This window comes from Protomyctophum parallelum (assembly GCF_964188405.1).
Source record: "Protomyctophum parallelum genome assembly, chromosome: 18".
Classification (NCBI taxonomy): domain Eukaryota; kingdom Metazoa; phylum Chordata; class Actinopteri; order Myctophiformes; family Myctophidae; genus Protomyctophum; species Protomyctophum parallelum.
This window is the reverse complement of record NC_139716.1, coordinates 24,825,947-24,849,999: the sequence shown is the minus strand read 5'-3', so window position 1 is coordinate 24,849,999 and position 24,053 is coordinate 24,825,947. Positions and strand designations below refer to the sequence as shown.

At 43.6% G+C, this 24,053-nt stretch overlaps 1 protein-coding gene across 2 annotated transcripts in view; it reads left to right on the top strand.

Moving 5' to 3' along the window:
- Nucleotides 1-23,235, top strand: part of dock11 (dedicator of cytokinesis 11) — a 100,646-nt gene extending 77,411 nt beyond the window's left edge. For both annotated transcript variants that reach the window (XM_083789070.1, XM_083789069.1), the window contains 14 exons: nt 201-338; nt 4,142-4,324; nt 5,139-5,252; nt 6,623-6,838; nt 8,833-8,890; nt 10,985-11,091; nt 12,078-12,200; nt 14,479-14,592; nt 16,169-16,315; nt 16,812-17,022; nt 18,138-18,328; nt 19,111-19,211; nt 19,510-19,648; nt 22,995-23,235. In XM_083789070.1, the coding sequence (XP_083645196.1) occupies nt 201-338; nt 4,142-4,324; nt 5,139-5,252; nt 6,623-6,838; nt 8,833-8,890; nt 10,985-11,091; nt 12,078-12,200; nt 14,479-14,592; nt 16,169-16,315; nt 16,812-17,022; nt 18,138-18,328; nt 19,111-19,211; nt 19,510-19,648; nt 22,995-23,084 (1,932 nt within the window). In that variant the 3' untranslated portion in view covers nt 23,085-23,235. The remainder of the gene's footprint in view (nt 1-200; nt 339-4,141; nt 4,325-5,138; nt 5,253-6,622; nt 6,839-8,832; nt 8,891-10,984; nt 11,092-12,077; nt 12,201-14,478; nt 14,593-16,168; nt 16,316-16,811; nt 17,023-18,137; nt 18,329-19,110; nt 19,212-19,509; nt 19,649-22,994) is intronic.
- Nucleotides 23,236-24,053: the final 818 nt, after the last annotated feature.

Genomic DNA, 24,053 nt, shown 5'->3' with positions numbered 1-24,053 from the left:
CAACTCTTGCCTCGTCTAGCTGTAGACCACCTGGAACCCCCTCAAGTGGTCACGACATACTGTAGAGATGATTGGTATACATACTTATACTCCATTATACAAGATGTACACACTAACCTGAGTGTGTGTGTGCGTGTGTGTGCGTGTGTGTGTGTGCGTGTGTGTGCGTGTGTGCGTGTGTGTGCGTGTGTGCGTGACAGACTCAGCTGCTGGACAGTGACGGTCACAACCCCCTGATGAAGAAGGTGTTTGACCTCTACCTGACCTTCCTTAAGGTCAGCCAATCAGAGGCAGCCCTCAGGCACGTGTTCTCTGCCCTCAGAGCCTTCATCAACAAGGTACGTTCAATATCACACACACACACACACACACACACACACACACACACACACACACACACACCCCCCCGCCACACACACACACACACACACACACTCATTGTGTTTGTTGCCACTAGGGCTGAAACTATTCATCATTTTATCAGCGATTTGTCCACCAATTACATTTCGATTGAGTAGATCAATCAACACTTTTTCGTGATTTTTATTTTATCAACAAAATGTGTTTGTCACCCTCAGTCGCTAGGCATATGCACAGTACAGTAGGAGGGGCACCAAAATGAGTACATTTTAATCACTTTGACTGGAAAAGACTCGCTCACCGTATAGAAAAAGAAGTAAAACTCCTTAGACTGAGACTTAGAAAAATATATTTTCTTTTATTTTATCATGCTGTGCTCATGGTGCTCTGTGCTCATGGTGCAATTAAAAAGCAAACGTTTCGGTCCTCAGACCTTCGTCAGTGCTATGGTTTTTCACAGACAAAGAACATACTTTTAAACAACTCAAACAATACAGCTCAGGTGCTGAGAATTACTAATTGACATCACCTGATTGTGGGCGTGGACATTACAAAAAGGATATACAAAATCAGTTATATAGGAAACAAGAATATTACATACATCACATGTTGACAGACTTATATAATCACTTTTTGAATATAACTTTTTACTTTATAGGTAGCACTGGAGGGAGAGATCTTCATTTAAGCCACCTGGATTGACAGACTTTAAATAAAAAATCCATCTAGATTCAGTTTGGAGGAGTTTAGTGTCTAAATCACCCCCTCTTCTAGATTTCTTAATTTGATCAATAACTGTGTAAGACAGATCTGCTGTGGAGTGACCGGCTTCCATGAAGTGTCTGGCGACAGGAGATTTGATGTCCTTGCGTCTGATGGCACTCATGTGTTCTATGATGCGTGTGCGGACTGCCCTAGATGTTTTGCCTACGTACTGTAGATTACATTTACATGTGATCATGTAGACTACATTAAAGGAACTACAATTCACAAATTGTCTGATAGTGTATTGTTTGTTAGTAACTGCACTAGTAAATGTGTTCGTTTTCTTGGAGTTTTTACAGGCCACGCAATGTAGACAAGGGTAGAAGCCGGTGACTCCATCCAACCGCCCCGTGTGTTGCTGGGGGGGTATGTAGCAGTCTGCTTTCACCATATAGTCTCGGATGCTTTGAGATCTATAATGAGAGAAAAGAGGAGGGTCAGTAAATACTTTAGCACCTTCAGGGTCAGCTGACAAAACATGCCAGTGTTTCTCTATGATGCTACGTATATCGTTGCTCAAAGGATTATAAGTGGTGATGCAGGCACATGAATGTTTCTTTTTGGTCTTTGCAACCTGGTTAGGATTATTCAATTTAGTTAAAGCAGAGTCGAGCCATTTTTTGGGGTACCCTCTATCAACAAAGTTTCTGTACATGATGTCTCTCTCTTTTTGAAAATCTGACTGACTTTTACAGATTCGTTTCAGTCTAAGGAATTGAGAATATGGTAAACCTTTCTTCAAAGCAGGGGGGTGTGCACTGGTGGCATGTAAAAGACTATTCTTGTCTGTGGGTTTGGTGTACAGAGTGGTGGACAATTTACCATCCTGAAAAAGTACACGGGTGTCTAGAAATGGGCTTCCTTGAACACAATTCAGTGTGGCACAACAATCCTTTTGCCCACAATATGTTGTTATTTAAGAGATACATTGATGACATTATCCTTATCTGGCAAGGTACTGAGGAAGAGCTTCATGATTTTGTGTCTTATCTGAACAATCTGGCACCTACCATTAAATTCAACATGGAATTCAGCAAACATGAAATTCCATTTCTAGACACCCGTGTACTTTTTCAGGATGGTAAATTGTCCACCACTCTGTACACCAAACCCACAGACAAGAATAGTCTTTTACATGCCACCAGTGCACACCCCCCTGCTTTGAAGAAAGGTTTACCATATTCTCAATTCCTTAGACTGAAACGAATCTGTAAAAGTCAGTCAGATTTTCAAAAAGAGAGAGACATCATGTACAGAAACTTTGTTGATAGAGGGTACCCCAAAAAATGGCTCGACTCTGCTTTAACTAAATTGAATAATCCTAACCAGGTTGCAAAGACCAAAAAGAAACATTCATGTGCCTGCATCACCACTTATAATCCTTTGAGCAACGATATACGTAGCATCATAGAGAAACACTGGCATGTTTTGTCAGCTGACCCTGAAGGTGCTAAAGTATTTACTGACCCTCCTCTTTTCTCTCATTATAGATCTCAAAGCATCCGAGACTATATGGTGAAAGCAGACTGCTACATACCCCCCCAGCAACACACGGGGCGGTTGGATGGAGTCACCGGCTTCTACCCTTGTCTACATTGCGTGGCCTGTAAAAACTCCAAGAAAACGAACACATTTACTAGTGCAGTTACTAACAAACAATACACTATCAGACAATTTGTGAATTGTAGTTCCTTTAATGTAGTCTACATGATCACATGTAAATGTAATCTACAGTACGTAGGCAAAACATCTAGGGCAGTCCGCACACGCATCATAGAACACATGAGTGCCATCAGACGCAAGGACATCAAATCTCCTGTCGCCAGACACTTCATGGAAGCCGGTCACTCCACAGCAGATCTGTCTTACACAGTTATTGATCAAATTAAGAAATCTAGAAGAGGGGGTGATTTAGACACTAAACTCCTCCAAACTGAATCTAGATGGATTTTTTATTTAAAGTCTGTCAATCCAGGTGGCTTAAATGAAGATCTCTCCCTCCAGTGCTACCTATAAAGTAAAAAGTTATATTCAAAAAGTGATTATATAAGTCTGTCAACATGTGATGTATGTAATATTCTTGTTTCCTATATAACTGATTTTGTATATCCTTTTTGTAATGTCCACGCCCACAATCAGGTGATGTCAATTAGTAATTCTCAGCACCTGAGCTGTATTGTTTGAGTTGTTTAAAAGTATGTTCTTTGTCTGTGAAAAACCATAGCACTGACGAAGGTCTGAGGACCGAAACGTTTGCTTTTTAATTGCACCATGAGCACAGAGCACCATGAGCACAGCATGATAAAATAAAAGAAAATATATTTTTCTAAGTCTCAGTCTAAGGAGTTTTACTTCTTTTTCTATACGGTGAGCGAGTCTTTTCCAGTCAAAGTTTTCCTTATATTTTTGAGACCACCGCTACCGTAGTTAAGTTTGAAGAGAGAAAAAAAGGACGAAGAAAGGCGCAACAGTTTCCTCAGTGTTACATTTTAATCACAGAATCAAAGGTTTTCCTGGTCATGACTCACCAGGATCCTGGATGACTTGATTCTAGGCCTAAAATAATTGTTATAAATATTTTTTTGGGAAATCTCTAACGGACAAATGAATGGCCTATTTTTGAGTGGCACCACAAAGCTGCTATACCAACTGTGCCACCACAGTTGGTAGCAGCTTTTCTTCTCTTCCTTTCTGTTCGCTGCACGCGCTGCATTGACCTACTGATGTTGTGTTGTCCCAGTCAGTTCCCGTCTGTGTGTTTTATTTTTTTATTTTTCTTTCCCGAACATATTAAAATATAAACGATAAAAGACAAATAAAGGAAAATCATGTTATTTAAGAAAGAAATGGCGCCAAAAAAAATCTTACATAATCCTTAATTTATATTTGTGTGTAGTGAAAAACGTATCGGGTCCTACCCCTTCTTTTGCATAAATAACTCAAATAGTATAATACTGTTCAAGGGGCGCGTGACGCTGTGTGACGTATTGATGTTGTGTTGTGTCGTCCCGGTCAGTTCCCGTCGGTGCTGTTCAAGGGGCGCGTGACGCTGTGCGAGGTGCTGTGCTACGAGGTGCTGAAGTGCTGCGTGTCCAAGCTGGGCTCGCTGCGGGCCGAGGCCTCCGCCCTGCTCTACCTGCTCATGAGACACAACTACGAGTACACCAAGAGGAAGACCTTCCTGCGCACGCACCTGCAGGTAGGAGGCGCCAGTGTCGAATGTCTATGTCATCAACGACTAACACCGTGAAATATAACAGCTCTACAAGCTCACAAAGAGCTTGCCAAGTTGCATGCTGTTTGTGCGTTTATTTGTATGCAGGGCCATGCGCGTCTGTCTGGGTCTACGTGTGTGTTTGTGTGCCCACAGTACAGTTTTTACTGTGGTTTGATTTGGTTGAACAATCAGATATGGGGCTGTGTGCGGGTGTGCGTGCGGGTGTGCGTGCCTCATGCCTTGCCTCACAGGCTCGAGAGCTAGAAAGATGGAGAGCTGCCGGACTACTTTTCACACAAAGATACATTATTTTCTCAACCCGAACAAGAGGGACGTCAGTGTCATATTTTGGGAAACACGTACTTAGACATGACTCATGCTAACCGCACATGCATTCCTAGTTTATTTCACATCATTGTTCCTGGCTCTCTCCTGTGTTCACTACGGAGTTCCCCTCGGGCTGTTTTCTTTGTGAATGTCCAACTGCAGTTGAGTAGGAGCGAACGCACCCCGCTGACTTAAAAAGCGCTGCCAGTTTTCCGGTAGCTCCTCGCTGAGTGCCGGTTTGATGGACGTCTGCAACACATTATGTCTGACTAACACTGAGACATTTCTGACCACTGGTGACTGGTGATACTTTATGACTACCATGTGTTCTTCTTGTGCTTAGTGTAAGTCGCTATGGGCGTCTGCTAAATGCCTAAGTTGTAAAGTAAGTAAGTGTGTGTGTGTGTGTGTGTGTGTGTGTGTGTGTGTGTGTGTGTGTGTGTGTGTGTGTGCTGTGCGTGCGTCGCAGATCATCATCGCCGTGAGCCAGCTGATCTCTGACGTGGCGCTGACCGGCAGCTCACGCTTCCAGGAATCTCTGTCCATCATCAACAACTTCGCCAACAGCGACAAGGCCATGAAGGTAACAGAGGGGGGTTGAAACCGTGTTGATTTCGTCGACTAATGTACTATGACCAAAAAAGCACAAATACCATACGAGTAGGGCAACCAAATGGTCAGCTACGTCCTGAAATTTGCTGTCCAAATCAACACTGGATTGAAAGCCAGCCACTGTTCCCGTTACGTATACACTAGTGATGGGAGATTAATTTACTGTCATCCCATTAGCCATTAGCTGAGAGAAACACTTGTGTGAGCTCTCTCTTCCCAGGACAAGTTGTATACACTTAGCGCTATGTTGGGAATCTGCGAGCAATCCAAACATGTCTGTGTTTATTCTCCGGGAACATTTCAAACCATACATGGGCAACTGGCGGACCGGGGGCCACATGTGCCAAGCGTGTCGCAGTGCGGCGTGTTTTGAGCTTGTAGATCGAAAGAAAATTGCTACGACAGTAATATGCAATGTGGCCCTCTGGAGTGAGTGGTGTGGAAATATAGTGGCCCTCTCCATCGGCAAAGTTGCCCAACCCTGGAGCGCCCGCTGGCCTAGTGGTCCAGGCACATCATGCCACATATAGGCTTTGGCCTGACAGCACGTCACATGTTCGAGTCCCATTCATGAGGACCTTTGCTGCATGTCTCTCCCCTTCTCTCTCTCTCTCCCTCTTAACTGTCTCTCTTCACTTGATACTATCAACAAAGGCAGAAAAGCAAAAAATAAATCCCATTGGGCTTGATCATGGCATAGCAGTGGCCATGGTTTTCTGGTTCCACTGAAAAAGCAGCCATTCATTTTTCTCCCATAGAGATTTACAAAAATATTTCTATCAATTTTTTTTAAGATGGAGTGCCGTGATTTTTTTCATGTGTTTATGAGGTGACAGTACTTTATTAGACCCCTTGGTGTGGTTGTTACAGTATGTGCAGTAATGTCTTCCCTTTGTATTTAGTGTTTAGTCCTGGAGGCTGAAACCTTGAAAGTCAAACGTGCCAATGAAAATAACAGCAATATAGTGACATCACAATATCATCCCCTCCCCTAACAACTGCTGTGGGTCGGCTTCAGTTCAGGTGGATCACCCCCCTTCACCACCCACCAGGCAAACCAGGCATACTTAATGAACTGGTGGGGATGTCCACATAAAAACAACATTTTAACAAATACTGTACACTTTTTTTGAAAAAAATATTCCTCCTTATATAATAATACCTGATGATCATGTTATAGGGTGGGGAAAAAATCACGGCACTCCATCTTTAATGATTTACAATGACAAACATCTTGTGTATTATTATATTTCATGACATTCATCTGTGCGTTTGTGCGCGTGCGCACGTGTGTGTGTGTGTGTGTGTTTGTGCTTGCATGTGGCGCTCGCTCACACACAGTCCACGGCCTTCCCGTCGGAGGTGAAGGGCCTGACCAAGCGGATCCGCACGGTGCTGATGGCCACGGCTCAGATGCGCGAGCACGAGAAGGACCCCGAGATGCTGCTGGACCTCCAGTACAGCCTGGCTCGCTCCTACGCCAGCACGCCCGAGCTCCGACGCACCTGGCTGGACAGCATGGCCCGCGCGCACCTCAAGAACGGAGACCTGTCTGAGGTGACGGATGGCTTGCCTTGTCTGTCTGTCTGTCTGTCTATTGATTGATTGAATGAAAACTGTATTAACAGTTTGTAGAACACAGTTCAAATGTCAATACAAAATCTGCTAAGAGGATAAAACCAGAAAAAAGCACTTAAGACTTCATTCCTCCATTATCAATTCATCATAACTTTTAAAGACAGATACAGATACACTTCAATTTCAACACACACACAAGTGTTTACAGTACTTTGTGCACCAAGAGAGTCGTGAAAAAACAAAGGCAATGACTTGCCTGAAACACATGGGGATCATGTGCATTGATAGAAACGGATTGTTGTTCCATCCGTAACTAAAACTCTTATACATCCAACAAAGGCGCAAGATGAGATCATAACTTAAAACATCTGCGACTAAAACTCTGGCTGACACCAAACCAAGCACGGATCTTTATCTACGGCTCAAGATACCGTATAAGATCATAAGACGGGAGTCACGGGAGCTCACAGTGTTTACAGTCTGCCCAGTGTTGCCAAATGCCAACAACAGGGCACAGATATTATGTACTTTACAGTACAGATGGCCCTGGTTTATTGTCATCAAGCTGCCTGAAAGTCTTTTTGACAAGGAGGGAGTCACGATCCCTGCCAAGCCCAGTTTGTTTATGGATTAGTGTCATTGTGTCTGATGGATATTCTTTAGTCTTTCAAAAGCACTAAATGGCCTTTGAATGGCATCTAAGACAGCTTAAGCCCTTTTTAGGTGCAATGTTTCGATGTACTGTCACATCTTCGTCAGGTGAGTTGCTCCAGCCTTCCTTTCCTTCCTCTGAGATGCACCAGATCAAATTGTGTTGATGTTTTGTTGTGTGCTGATGACAAGAAAGAAATGCCTTTGCTTAACTTTGCTATTACCATTAGCCTTGTCTTTGCCGGTGAATGGCCGTTGAAAGGGAAACAAATAATGATTACCGCACTCTGTCACTGATCAAATTGTGACACTGTACTGCCATAATACATGATAGATGGTAGGCAAAATGGTTAACCACAATAAAGAACTGCAAACCACCTTAGGCATTTACAGCATTTTCTTTGTGCAAGTAATTTACCCAACACCGTTTGCACACGAGGAAAAAGGATGTGGTATTGCTAAAGCAGAACACTGTCCCTGGAAAATGCAGGGTCCTGTTTGGGAGAGCTCAATCCCCCAAACAGATTAATGTATTGTCTTGTAACTGTAGAACTGTTCCCTTTACAGCCTATACTCTTGCCCAGTTAAAACACATCATAACAGAAAGGTTATAGAAAGGTTGGCTCGGATAACCTGGACTCCACAGTCCACATGAACAAACATAACTCTAATCCAGTCTCAGTTTCTCTGTCTGTCTGTCTGTCTTTCTCTCTCTCTCTCTCTCTCTCTCTCTCTCTCTCTCTCTCTCTCTCTGTGTCCATTTATGTGTGCAGTTATATTTTTATCTCCATAGTGACCGCACACCTGGCCTTGACCTCTCTTTTTCCATGTACAGTCAAAGTTATATATTGAGGAAACCGTGTGCGTCCAAAACCATTCCTTTGTTACTATTGCTTTCAAAACATAGTCAAGTAGTGAAAAATGACCGATCCATAAGCTTGTAGATCTGCTATTTTCACTGCTTCCGTGCGACACTGGCTCAGGAGGTAGAGCAGGTCGTCCAATGATCCAAGGGTCGCCGTTTCGAATCCCGGCTCCTCCTGTCTTTGGGCAAGACACTGAACCCCAAATTGCTCCCGATGTGCCGGTTGGTAGTGGTACCTTGCATGGCTTCCGCCGCAATCGGTGTATGAATGGGTGAATGTAATGCACAATCTATGTAAAGCGCCTTGGATAAAGGCGCTATATAAATGCACCATTTACCATTTATTTACCATTTACACTCTTGTGTGATGAAGTTGTAAGTAGGGCATTAATTGACGTAAAGACAGACGGCGATGATATTCACCGGGTCCTTCTATCTTTGCTCTTTGTGTCGACAGGCGGCGATGTGTTACATCCACGTAGCTGCACTGGTGGCAGAGTACCTCCACAGGAAGAGTAAGACCCTCCATCTTGTCCTCCTGCACACACACATTAATTTCAGATACATTTACACTCAGACAGTAAAAATGGATCCCTAAGGGTCTTAACGGATGGTTAAATGTACTGTACACTGTGTGCCTTTATTCAGTGTATACATGTATTGCCAGATTAATCAATGAATCAACCCGCTTCACTGCCGGTGTTTTTCACGAACTTTTGAAGAATCACCCAATCGTGAACGTAGCTCCATTGCACAAACATGTGCCTTAAAATAGCACGATCGAATGTCCAAATGTTGGGAAATATTCCACAATCGCCAGTGACAACAAAGCGGAACAATACAGCCGTTCACAGGCTGCCACCATTGTCCATAGCATTCCATTGGAGTCTCCATTTCCCAGCAGCCCTCAGAAGCATTCCATTGGAGACTCCATTACCCAGCAGCCCTCAGAAGCCAGTGGCCCTCAGAAGCGAGCGTCACTTGTTTTTTGATTGTCCCCACTAGTTTAAAATAACCACAGCACATCCCTGCTTGTTATTAACACTGAGAGAACTTGGCACAAGTACCTCTCAGTACCTCTATAAGTTCACTCCTCCTTCGGGGGATATAGCGTGCCATTCTGCTGTTGACACACTGCCGATTCCAGTTGCTTGATATACATTATACAGTATGCAAACATAATCCAGCCCTATCCAGACCAGAACAAAGCCTAACAGCCCCTAAAACAAAGCCTCCGTTCTCTCTGGCCAGGTTTTTGTTTTGTTTTTTGTTTAGGTTCATGTAAATACCAAACGACACGACACGCACCACCTTTTGCCATCCATTAATCCGCCAGTCTCCTAACTGACATCAGCATTCGCTGCTTTCCATAATATGATATACTGAAGATTTAAACAAATTATATGCAAATTCTTTGTGCCCCTTCCCCCCACTGAGTGGATGTACAGTAGCGTGCATCTACAATCGCTTATGTATGTTCGTTAGGGATATGTGCATGTCATTTATTTTGATATTTAGGTAGAAACTGAGTGATTTACATTAAGCAAGAACAATACTTGATGACAAATGATACGTAGCTTGCGGAGTTATAGTTCAGTCAGATATACTCGAGGGGTTTCATGCCATACTCAAGGGGTTAATATGCTGCATTTCGATGTGGGTGTATTCAGTGTGTGCAAGACCCACATGTCATTCGCTGATGTTCCTGGTTGTTATGTGATGTTTGCTCTGTTATTTATGATCCCCATAGGGGTTTTATTTAATGATGGTGTTTGATTGTGCCGAGCAGGGAGAAAAATGTAGCAGAGCCGAACGCCAAGATAAAATATTATATGCACACTTATAGTATTCTCATTCTATAATAAATATTGGTTAAATCTATTTGTGAGTTATCCTCATTGCACTTTTCACAAGCAGTCATCATCATACTATAATCATACTATAATTCTAACAATGTCTGAGTGTCCGTGTGTGTGTGTGTGTGTGTGTGTGTGTGTCTGTCAGAAACAGTGCCGTAACTCCTTACTGCCTGCACCAATCACTCCCACTTTTCACACAGGCATTGACCATAATTATATGGAGGGCGTAACAAAGCCCTTTTTTCGATTTGACACATTAATGATTATTAATTTATTTATTAGTAAATTACAAACGCACCCGGGCGCAGTACCCTTCACGGCCACAAGATAGATAGATAGATAGATAGATCTTTATTTGTCATTGCAACGTGTACAACGAAATTAAAAGTGCCAACCAATCAGTGCATCATATCACAAAACAACATACTGTACAAGCTAAAACAAAAACACACATGACTTCTTGTTATTGCACAACCCCAGCAGCACTAATGCACAAACATGTAATTTCAGCTGTTATCGCACAACAAACCCTAAGGGGGGGGGCAAATATCTCACAACGGGTAAGGACTAGTTTATATAATTCCCTTTGATGTTGGGGGATACAGTTGGTATCCTAAAGCCCCCCCCCCTACACACACACACACACACACACACACATACACACACATTCATGCACACAATGACTTGACGCAGTGTCACGCAGTATCAATAAATAATGTGGCCATTGGCTCTGGTGTGTGTCTCCGTCAGAGCTGTTCCCCAGTGGACTGGCGGCCTTCAAGAAGATAACCTTCAACATCGACGAGGAGGCGGCCATGAAGGAGGACACGGGGATGCAGGACGTTTACTACACTGAGGTAAGACTTAATTAATATATATAATACATTCGTTGCTGTCGGGAGGAAACCTCATAACTGCATTTTTGAGGTTTTTTACATTTTTTGGGCATAAATCAGTGCTATTGAACAGCCTTTACATCTGTGTGTTGTTTAGAAAATATTGAACCAATGGAAAGTAGCAAAAAGTGCTTTGGAAAAAACCTCTTAACTCCATTGGACCCTCAAAATGTCTGCTAAAGCAACTGCCTCCACCCCGTCTCATGGAAGTAATTGACAATATATAAAGTTACAACACCAACTTTGATGAGGCTGTATTGCTTTGTTTTAAAAATATATATAAGGTTTTCTTCATTTCCTGAAAAAATTATATTTTTCATTTCCTGAAAAATGAACATTTTGGAGGTTTCCTCCTGACAGCAGAGACATACAACAGACACACAGGACATTTACTACACTGAGGTAAAACACAATACGTAAACACATGGAGTTTGAACTAGTTACTAGTATGTACTCCAGCGCTATTTTATACTTGTATCTATGACGGTATCATCATGCAGTGAAAATGGCAAGCTCACAACACGTCATATCGCGATGATTTGCGAGCTTATAGAGCTGCTATTTTTTACTCAAAATAAAAAGAAACATTCAGTGATAATTGTTTTCTTTTTTAAAGTGAACTTTATGTCTATAACATCATGTCCAAAATAGGGATACCAGATTGAGTTATCCGACCCACAGTCAGTTCCCCTGTGGTAACTCACCAATGTGACATACATTACAATTTACAAACTGTAACCAAACCAAACCAAGCACGGATCTTTATCTACGGCGCAAACTGTAATGTAAATATTCTGTACATATTTGCATTAGAGATTTTGATGTATGTCTAGCAGTGGCTGCTCGGGAAGTCTAAAGTGACATAATAACAATACGATAATAATAACCCTGTAGTTTTACAGTGTGTGACGTTAACGGTCATCCTTTAAACTTCCCCTTTTTCTCAGGAGATCCTGGTTGAACATCTGGAGGTGTGTGTGGAGATGCTGTGGAAGGCCGAACGCTACGAGCTCATCACACACATCGCCAAGCTCCTCATACCCGTCTACGAGAAGCGCCACGAGTTTGAGGTACAGTACCACATCGTCCACACACTCAGTGTGACAAGGCGGACACAGTGCAGCCATTCTGTTCCTTTCTTTGCAATAGGGTTAATGTTTTCACGTTAGTGAGCACAGCATGATGGCCTGGGGGCACGGTTGTACAGTCGGTAGCGCTGTCGCCTCACAGCTAGGAGGTCCTGGGTTCGATTCCCGCTGCCACTGGGGAAGCTGTGGGCGTGTTCTCTCCTCTGCGTCATCAGTGCCCATACCCTGGGTGGGGTTGGCAAAAGGGCCTTTCTGCGTGGAGTGTGCATTTTCTCCCCGTGTCCCCTACAGGGTACAGTATGTACCCTCACAAAAAAACATGCAGTAATCCTGGTCTCTATACTGCCTCCCCCTGGCCAGCCGGGGCGCCTGATGGAGGGGAAAGGAACTGGTTGGAATAACGTGGTCCTTCCATGCGCTACATCCAACCGGGGGAAACAACCGCCCCTGTTAGGTGAAAAGAAACAACTTGGACTCCTCATGCATAGAAGGATGGGGTCAGTCCGTCACTCTCCCCAGGTTGGCAGAGGGAGTGTAGCGCCCAGGATTACACTAGATAATATTAACACTGGGTGAAACAAATGGGTTGCAAAATCGTGGGATAATAATATTAATAAAAAAAGAAAGCACTTCACAAATCTGTGAAGTTTTTCCCAGTCTGCACTTGATTCGTGCGTTCCCTGGCACATCACGTTAGTGATTTTGGCTGTATTGTGTCTGTCCGTTAAAGACAGTCTGTTTTGAATTTGTCTACTCTAAGGAGTCAACGTTCTTCTGTCTGGACCACCCGGTGTGGTTCAAATGTGCAAGGATGTCTTACTCTTGCCCGATGTGAATGCACCTCAACAACCAGGAGCTTTGTCGTCATAATCAATGTAATCTACACAGTTTAGAATAAAAGAATACGTCCGTTGATTTTAAGTCATCACTAATATTCCTAAATAAATCTGCTTCTGTACCGTGCAGTTGGGCAGTATATTCTTTCATTATTGATTTTCCTACATACCTGCTCTAAAGCTTTTATTTTCGGTGTGCGCAAAGTGTAAAAAGCAAATTTCCCTGATGATATCTTAGTTGCACAAGCATTGTTGTTGTTTTAACTAATAGGAGAAGGTTGCTGTTTCCATTTGAGAAAGAAGACAGACAGGTGGGAATGGAGAGAAGTGCTTTGGTGAGACTACTACAGGCGAGGACAAAGTAAAATCCAGTATTTGTAATGAGCTGTTGGATTTGATCACATAAATACTTTTTAACACTGAAATGTACTGGTATTTGAAGAAAGAAGTCAGGCTTTATAATTGTTGTACTACACAATGATCATTATTTACGAGGAAATAGGCAAGGTGCGCCGACTCTTTCAAGTCGCATTCACACCTGTACTTCTGTAGACTCAGTGCGATTGGGTGGGTGAAGATCAATGAATTGCTGCGTTTGCGTTCACACTGCGCTTTGTCAACCACAGCAAAGAACTTTATCATTGTGTTCCATTCATAAACTACACTGTGAAATCAATGGTGTGTGTGTGTGTGTGTGTGTGTGTGTGTGTGTGTGTGTGTGTGTGTGTGTGTGTGTGTGTGTGTGTGTGTGTGTGTGTGTGTGTGTGTGTGTGTGTGTGTGCGTGTGCGTGCGCGTGCGCTGCCAGTAGGCCACAATAATAACTCCACTAATTTCTTGACTGTGACACTGATCTGGCTTTAGTTGCCCAAATGTGGAGTCATTCATCATAGATATATCATAGATGACAGACTGACTGATGTCACAGGATGGTCACTGTGTCAAGTCCCAGATCCTCACATGGAGCCAGCCACGCCTTTTCTATGTGGATCGCAAGATAGAGCCAACGCATTTCCTACTTAGTTTATAATGGACTTAACAGCTGTGTCCAAAGTGTGGCCCACGGGCCAAATGCGTCCGTGGGGCGAATTTTATACGGCCTGAATTGTATTACGAACGGCCCGCCCAACAGTATGGGACATTTTCACTTTAAAGTTTGTTAACCTGGGCATTTCCCAGAGTATAATTTGTCAGTGTTTTTTTTTTTTACCTTGCTTGCTCGGTTACATTTGGTACTACATTTTTTGTTCACAGCACACACCTGACAAAGACCATTGATATTAAATATTGATGATGATAGTTAAATAGAATCGTTTAAATCCGAAGCTAAATGATGTAGTTGGCCCTTGGGTGTTTTAATATTTTCTAATATATGGACACCCAAACTCTAACCCCTCCCTGTACTGTATGTCTCTTGTCTCTCCAGAAACTGAGTGTTCTGTACAACACCCTGCACAGGGCCTACAATAAGATCATGGAGGTGATGCACTCCAGACGCAGGATGCTGGGGACGTACTTCAGAGTGGCTTTCTATGGACAGGTGAGTGTCCGTACTGTATGTTACAAACTGGATAATGGGACCATGTTGTCATGCTCAATCTCTGCTCATGCTCATGTCACTATGACTAGTCCAGGGGTCGGCAACCCAAGATGTTGAATGAGCCAAAAAAATAATTCAAAATCTATCTGGAGTCGCAAAAAAATGTAAGCCTTAAAATGCTTATATAATGAAGACAACAGGGCTGCAAGTGGATATTAGCCTATCTATCAAAATAAAATAATTATTATTATGCCATGTTTTTTAGCATTGCTGCATCCCACGTTGTTTAATATTTTTTAATTTTTATTCGAGCAGTTTTTTTGCCATTGGCTTTCAACGAAAGTGTGGCACTCGGTGTGTTCGATATAGGCACGCTGACCGCACTGCCAATACAGACTAATAGGGGAGTGCTGTGTATTTCCAAAACGAACCCTGTTTGAGAAAATTAGCCAGGACGCTCGGATAAAAATGATTTTTATTAAACAACGCAAGATGCAGCAGTGCTAATCGCTGTACCAGCAACTTTCTAACACCCATGGCACATGTGTCGAGGACTTCATATTTGAAATCGGAATGTTTGGACTGTAAATGTAGCGATTGCGTAAAACAGGCTGCAGTTGCGCCATGACTGTCATGATAATCATGACAGTCATGTTTCAGGGCTACTACGTTACTAAATTAAGCGCCTATGAAAGGACCCGTTTAATGTGATTTCTGTGTGTGGAGTGTGGACATCGCTGCAGCTTCTCAATATTGGGCACGTAAGATGTCACTTTAATCTTCACACACGACTGCAGGCCGGCTCTCATCGGTGAGGCGTGTGCGGTATTTGGATTTAATGTAGTTCATGTTTGAGAATATCTGCTCACAAAAATACATTGATCCAAAGATGGATAATACTCCAAATGCGAGTTTCTTCATGTTCACATAATTGTCTGGAAGAGCATTCCATGTTTTCCACACAAGTGTGTCGTGTTTTGGGAGGTTTACAATCTCGGTCCATTTGCTTGTATGCTTAATCTGCAGTGACAAACTATCAAACAATAAAAAAAGAAACGTTGAAAGACATTTCCAGGGAAAGCATGCTAAGCAGCTGACCACCCAGCTGGGGATGAGAGAAAGAGGGCTGTTGCACTGCTGCTAGTTTCGTTGCAACCCGGGAGATAATAAAACGTCTATATGACTCCTTCATATAGTCACCGTCTGTGAACGGCTTGCTACGTTTTATTATCTCCCGGGTTGCAACGAAAGTTGCACTGTTGCCTGCTAATTTCAATGTGGAGCGTGCGTGCATGCGAGAGAGAGAGAGAGAGAGAGAGAGAGAGAGAGAGAGAACCACACTCTTATGAGAGAGAGAGAGAGTGTTGTCTGCTAATTCCCCCACAAGGTAACTGTCATTTCTCACCGTCCGTTCTGGGCCTGTGCGTTCCTGGCACTTGTCACTTGTCACTTGTCACTTGTCAAACTCGTTTTCTGCCGTGCCTTGACACGGGCGCTGTTCCCAAAACAACAGGGAGCCTCATCGCATTGTTTGCTTTACGGCCAAATGTATCATGTATGTTTTCTTGTGGGCCAGGGCTTGTTTGAGGAGGAGGACGGGAAGGAGTACGTGTACAAGGAGCCCAAACTCACGGGCCTGTCCGAGATCTCCCAGCGCCTGCTGGCCCTCTACGGGGACAAGTTTGGAGCGGAAAATGTCTGCATCATTCAGGACTCCAACAAGGTAACAGCCCCAAAACACAGTGAAGGATCTACAATCTACAATTGATACAATTTTAATATGTTTAAAAAGAAAGTCAAAGACATTTAAGGACGAGGGGTTTAGCACTGACAAAAATAGAGCCCAATGTCTTGCTATATCAGTTCAGTGTTAGAAAACAACATTATTTTGTCGGCCCCCACTTCACAGTAAAATAGTTAGTTCAACACTGAGAGAGTGAAACATTACCATTATTATGGGTGGATGAGTTCAATCTGGGAGGCCTGAGCGGTCCAGGCACCTTGGCTGGTAATCCAGCATGACAGTGTGTCGTGGGTTCATCTTATGAATTTAGACGACTAAAACTAGACTAACACTAAAACATTCCAGATGACTAAAATGTGACTAAAACTAAGTGAAAACTATTTAATTTCTACTGGCAAAAACAACACTGGTCGACTCCACGCAAACCTTTCTCACCGGTCCTTAATTCCTCCGTGCCTGCCCGGCTGGCTTGCAGGTCAACCCCAAGGACCTGGACCCCAAGCTGGCCTACATCCAGGTGACCTTCGTCAAGCCGCACTTTGAGGAGAAGGAGGCGCCGGAGAAGAAGACGGACTTCGAGAAGGCTCACAACATCAGCCGCTTCGTGTTCGAGACGCCCTACACCCTGACGGGGAAGAAGCACGGTGGTGTGGAGGAGCAGTGCAAGAGGAGGAGCGTGCTCACAAGTATGTGGAACGCACGTATGCGCGCACTCACGCACGCACACACACACACACACACACACACACACGCATGCACAGTTGCACTCACGCACACACACACACACACACACACACACGCATGCACAGTCGCACTCACGCACACACACACACACACACACTTGTATTACTGTACATGTAAGGACACAAAAACTTTAGGGCAGTGATTTTATGAATGCCATTTTTTTTGCCATAAGCTAAAGCTGAAAAATAGCAGAACTAAAGGCTCACAACGCATCACGCGTTTTGAGCTTGTAGATCTTTTTTTTTTTTGCTTGTCGAACTGCTACTTTTGCTGTTTTTTAATTTTGAATCCTGAAAAATAAGAATTTGGGATATATATGAGCTTTCCAACTCTCATACTTCTAGGTCTATAGACAAGTATGTATTTATCGGACTGGGGAAATTCAGTTGTCGTGGCAGTATCTCAGTTATGAGACGAAAACAAAAGGGAGAAAGGGAAAACGAAAGAAAAAGGGAGAAATAAAAGAGTTATTCACTTATAGAGCAGCAGTTTATTCAGCTGGGTTACAAGGTTTCGGTCTCACAACCTTCATCACGTTTCTCTGATACCTGATAACTATTTTTTTTACTCTCTCTCATTATTCACACTTTTTTGCCGGTTCTGACGCACCTGTCCCTGTAGGTGTGCATTTAAGGAGTTTTCTCTACAAAGTATCGCAAGACAGGTACAGGAAAAGAGAAGCCGCTCGGAGTGTGTGTGTGTGTGTGTGTGTGTGCGTGTGTGCGTGTGTGCGTCAATTTAACAATGGTGCAGACTCCTCCCTGGAAATAAAAACGTCTGGGTTTCCGAGGCTACGGGGCGTGTGGAACAAATATAAACACTAGGATTAGAGCCTCTTGAAAAACACAACATCCTCATATACCAGCATCATATATATGCTATATTTTATGGTTATTTGTTGTTAGGATTAAGGAGTATTTGATGTCAACTTGGCAAAGACCACTTGTTTGTACTGTACTGTATGTTGTAATGTACTTAACTGATTGGTGTGTGTGTGTGTGTGTGTGTGTGTGTGTGTGTGTGTGTGTGTGTGTGTGTGTGTGTGTGTGTGAGACAGCTGCCCACACCTTCCCTTACGTGAAGAAGCGCATCGAGGTGCTGAACGAGAAGCAGCTGGAACTGAAGCCCGTGGACGTGGCCATCGACGAGATGCGGGCGCGCACCGCCGAGCTCACCAAGCTCTGCTCCAGCACGGAGGTGGACATGATCCAACTGCAGCTCAAACTGCAGGGCTGCGTCTCGGTGCAGGTAAATTGCCATGATTAATCGATATTATGAAATCTGCAGTTAACCCGTTCTTTTGGTGTTTTATGTTGTACTTTAGCTATTGGGGGAAAAAAGCAGGTCTACGAGCTCGTAGCGCGGCACTATCTGCTATTTTTGAAAAATCGTTAAAATGAGGCGCAAATCTTTGAATATATATTCTTTCACAGCGAACGTTTTTTAACTTAAATCTTGAAATTCGGGTTTAGCAGTAAACCTGGGGCCACTTCACCCCTTTGGCAACCAGATCTTATTTTAATGATGTTTAGGACACAAGAAACACTTTCCTGGAGGTTTTTATGTGTGTAAAATGTGTATTTAGGTATTTTGGTCATGACGCCATCTTCATGAAAATGTGTCATGAAGATGTGGTCTCACTTCCTTCCTGGACTACAAGTCACAGCTCCACGCAGCCTCCCCTAAAGGACATTATGGTCATTGTTGGAATTCAGCAATCCAGTCAAACACACATACTTCATTGTTTTTCTGGCCATAGGGTGCAAAGTTCAAATTGTGCCACGGCTTCTCTATCTGTCCACCACAAATACTATTAGCATTGACTCAGTGACTGCACTTTCTTCCCGTGGTCAAAAGTGCACGATCATTGGAGAAAACCGCCTTAATGTTTCAGCAAAGGGGATACTGTATATTAGGTGCTTTTTGGGACGACAGAAGGATGTTAAATAAATAAATAAAGTTTCAGAAAGGTATTTCTAAGTTTTTCTTTTGTTTTAATTGTCCCTTATTTTCCCTCGTTTGTGTGGTAGGTGAATGCAGGTCCCATGGCCTACGCCAGGGCTTTCCTGGACGACAGTAAACCCAACCAGTCTGCCAACAAGAAAGCCAAAGATCTCAAAGAGATATTCAGGTAAGGCCACAGTTTCTGTTTCGGTCTGATAATCTCGATTGTTATCTGTGTGTATGTGCCTACCTGCACTAAGGTGTGCAAGCATGTGACTGTCTGTCTGTGTGTGTGTGTGTGTGTGTGTGTGTGTGTGTGTGTGTGTGTGTGTGTGTGTGTGTGTGTGTGTGTGTGTGTGTGTGTGTGTGTGTGTGTGTGTGTGTGTGTGTGTGTGTGTGTGTGTGTGTGTGTGTGTGTGTGTGTGTGTGTGTGTGTGTGTGTGTGTGTGTGTGTGTGTGCGCTTGTGCGTTGCATGTAATTGCAGGCGTTTTGTCCAGGCGTGCAGCATAGCTCTGGACATCAACGAGCGTCTCATCAAGGAGGACCAGCTGGAGTATCACGATGGCCTGAAGAACAACTTCAAAGACATGGTCAAAGATCTGTCTGAGCTCATCCACGAACAGGTAACAATCATCTCCATGTTGTACAGAAATGTTCCATGCCGACTGACTGGCTGGCCAGCAGTGTTGTTTTCGTCGACTAAAACTATGACGAAAAATGTTCGTCAACTACCTTTTTTCACTGACAAAAACTACATAAATACTTAATAAAAACTAAGCCATGAAATATATTGTCGATTTTGTCAACAAATAACAACTACTAAAATGTTAGGGTGGGACTAGTGGATAAGAGATCCAGTATAAGTAAAAGACACAAGTCATTTTACACTTTGTTGCATGCTGAAAATTGCTACAAGCTCACAACGCGTCGCAGCAAGTGTAAAATCACCCATTACGACGGCATCAAGGCCCGCCAAAACACAGTTAGTCGACTAAATCACCTGTAGATTTAGTCGACTAAAATCTCATGATATTTAGTAGACTAAAACTAGACTAACACTAAAACATTCCAGGCGACTAAAATGTGACTAAAACTAAATTAACACTATTCAAGAGACTATGACTAAAACTAAAATAGAAATTTGCAATACATGGAAAACACCATGTTGTGTCCAGATTGAGAAGTGAGGAGGAAAACGAGAAATCTGCCGAACGGAGCAAATCAGTGTGTCTGGATTCTAGGCTACCATATGACTTTATATGCTAATGTCAGTGGAGTTTATGATGAAAGTGATTTTCTGTCACTTCACCCATCTAATCAAACGTACCGCTTACAGGCTCTCTTGAGAAACATTATGTTCTGTTTTTAAATGTAGACTTGATAGGTCTCATAATGAATGAGGTGATTAATGTGTTGACCAGGTATTTGCACAAGAAGACATCCATCTCACACGTGGAAACACTGGTATTTTATAGATCCTTGTATGAGGGCTTTTTCATATTTTTATCGTATATTTTTTTAATCATTTTGTATGTTTATTAATTGTTTTTTTTTGTTTTTTTAACCCATTTTGGGCGGGAACCCCTTTTGATGTTAGCATTATGTTATGCTTTAACTATTGAAAAATAGCAGATCTACAAGCTCATAGCGCGCCACCAAGTGGCGCGCTACGAGCTTGTAGGTCTGCTATTTTTGAAAAATCGAAGAACGACTGACATAGAAACATGGCTTTTTCAGAAAACTGTCAGGATTTAGAAGATTTTTTTAGAATCTGATCTCAGGTCAAAATGGGTTAAATGTCTTCTAAGTTTGATTGATTGATTGATACCGTTGTCCACCCACGCCTCTTCTGACTTCCTCCATGCCGCTCTAGCAGTAATGCTGGGGGGCTTTGTGGTGCCAGCAACAGCAGCTGGGCTATTCTGTCAACTGTATACAGTATTTATTATCGTAACGACATCCCCTGCATGGCAGTTACACCCCTGCCTTTGTCCTCATCATTTGGTGGTAAAACAATATATCCTATCACCGTATAATTCTGTATATTAAAAGATTATTCTTGATCGATTTCTAGCTGCCCAGCTTAATGTGTCGCAGATCTTCCCTGTTTGGCACCGATGTTTCTCCCCCCCCCCCCCCCCTCCCGATTTTACGCGAGGAATATTGCGTGCGAAGTGCAGGTGGTTGGCCCTCTGCCTTTGCAATCCATTGATTCCCAGAAATGTCAGTGTTGCCATGCACCATGGAGCCTGTAAGGCATCAAGGCACGAGGAAGTATTTTGGTATTATTTTCAGGTTCAGGTTTTCATCCCGTGCTCGGCTGCTCGCTCGCTCTCTCTCTTTGTTTTCTCTGTCCCTTTCTCTCTCTTATCTCTGTCCCTTTCTCTCTCTTATCTCTCCGCTTCTGTGCCTCCCCCTTTGTCGCTCTCTTCATTCCTATCATTCAGTGCTCTTATTGTTTTCTATCAAAGGTGGCCGTGCATGGTTCTTTGCTTTCCACCTGATTAACTGTGAATCAAACTGTCTTAACACATTGTCTTCATTTCTCCACTGTGCTGGCCAGCTTTCGTAAGGAAACATCAGGTAACGTGGTTGAAACGTGTGAACTACTATAAGATGTTAGACTGATACCACTGTTGTTTAGCCACTTATGTCGCAATCACACCAGGATGCTTGACTGCGATTAAAACGAATCCTGCTGCGTATTGTCGGAAAACAGGGGCAGGGTGAGGCAGAAAGCCAGCCGGACTTCAGTCTCAATCATACTACATGGCCACAATATTGTTAAAGTGTTCCCCCCTGTTATCTGTTAAATTAAGCAGTATAAGCTTCAAAGGTCGTGCTGTGCTGACCAGCTTATCTCTCCTATCTCAATTTATTTTTTTATGACTTGAATATGCACCATTAACCCCACATTAATTAATGACTAATCTATCTTAGTAGGACAGTGAGAGTGAGTGACTCTGATTGTGTTGTTCCACTCATCACACTGTACATTTAAATATGTAGCTCAAAGCTCAGTGGTGATGCGCCATCCTGTGAGAGGGTTATCTAATATTCCAATAAACAGGCTGTACATTTAAAATTATGGATTCACAAGATCTGGCATTTATTGATTGCCCACAATTATCCCAAATTGAATGGTCATGTGATATACATATGAACAGCAAAGACATATATGAAAGCAAATACGACCTGTTACATCACGAATTCGGATTCGATCATATCAGTCCACAGATTTGGGGGCCCCCGCGAAGCGCAGGCCAGAGGGTTAGTCTGTCCTGGAGAATTCTGACGTGTCACTCTGCTCTCAGACGCTATATAAAAATCTCTCTCTCACTGAGTGACCTTGCATGCGCACAGCTCGGCTGCCACTGATGGGGGAAAGTAGACCCTTTAAGCCTTAAAGGGTCTACTTTCCCCCATAAGTGGCTTCTCAAACGGTGTGCCGCCCAAGGCACTGTGCCTGAGACAAGCCCAGAAGTGCCTTGGACTTTTGTCACAACCACACATTATTATTGCAATACAGCTACTATACTAAACATTATGAATACTTTTTGTTTTGGTATAGGCCTACTCTGTGTGCACTTATTTCACAATACAGAGGCACATTCTATCAATACCCTTACAATATTGATATAACACTTTCTACCTGCATGGCGACCGTAATGGTCATCAAAATAACATGTTCTCGAATTGTGTAAATTAAAATTCTTGTAAATGAAGTAATACATATGTTTAACAGTAATAAAATAAAATGTAAAATGTCTCAAGAGTTAACAATAAGGGTTCATTTGGTTACCATCTCTGGATCATTTGGGACCACCTGGAACCCCCCTCAAGGACCACTGCATGGTGGTCCCCGGACCACTGGTTGAATGAAAACCAATGGATTAAATCAGTATATTGGTTTGGGCGTGTGCATTCATGCATTGTGCTGATGTGTTCCGTGTTCTGCTCTGACCACAGATCTACCAGGAGGACATGATGCGTTCCCTGCTACACAACTCCCTCCACGTGTTCAGAGCCATCAGTGGAACTTCCACGGACCTGGGCTAGCGTCTAGCCCTGCTGTCTTCCCTCTACGGACCTGGGCTAGCGTCTAGCCCTGCTGTCTTCCCTCTACGGACCTGGGCTAGCGTCTAGCCCTGCTGTCTTCCCTCCACGGACCTGGGCTAGCGTCTAGCCCTGCTGTCTTCCCTCTACGGACCTGGGCTAGCGTCTAGCCCTGCTGTCTTCCCTCTACGGACCTGGGCTAGCGTCTAGCCCTGCTGTCTTCCCTCTACAGACCTGGGCTAGCGTCTAGCCCTGCTGTCTTCCCTCTACAGACCTGGGCTAGCGTCTAGCCCTGCTGTCTTCCCTCTACGGACCTGGGCTAGCGTCTAGCCCTGCTGTCTTCCCTCTACGGACCTGGGCTAGCGTCTAGCCCTGCTGTCTTCCCTCTACGGACCTGGGCTAGCGTCTAGCCCTGCTGTCTTCCCTCTACGGACCTGGGCTAGCGTCTAGCCCTGCTGTCTTCCCTCTACGGACCTGGGCTAGCGTCGGGCTAGCGTCTAGCCCTGCTGTCTTCCCTCCACGGACCTGGGCTAGCGTCTAGCCCTGCTGTCTTCCCTGCTATCTTCCCTCCATGGTGGCTAATCAATCAACAAACCTCCCTTTTTCTTGTACGTTTTCATTACATTCCCAAGGAAGAAGCCTTCATTTATCCCAGAGGCCGATTCTACAAATGCCTTCTAAAATAGCAGATGTACAAGCTTATATATCTGCTATTTTTGGAATAGCCAACGAAAGTGACACTGATGCTTTCCCAGTTTTAGTGGGTTAATTAATTCAACCCTGGCCTTCACCCACCCGAGACCTCTTTCTTTTACATATCGGATTGGTATCGATTCATACTTACTTAGCTTAGGTGGTTCAGGCATCTGGTTAGGATGCCTCTCAGGCGTCTCCCTAGGGAGGTCCTTGATGGACGTCCCACTGGGAGGACCCCCGGGGCAGACCAAGGCGCAGTTGGAGGAATCACATCGA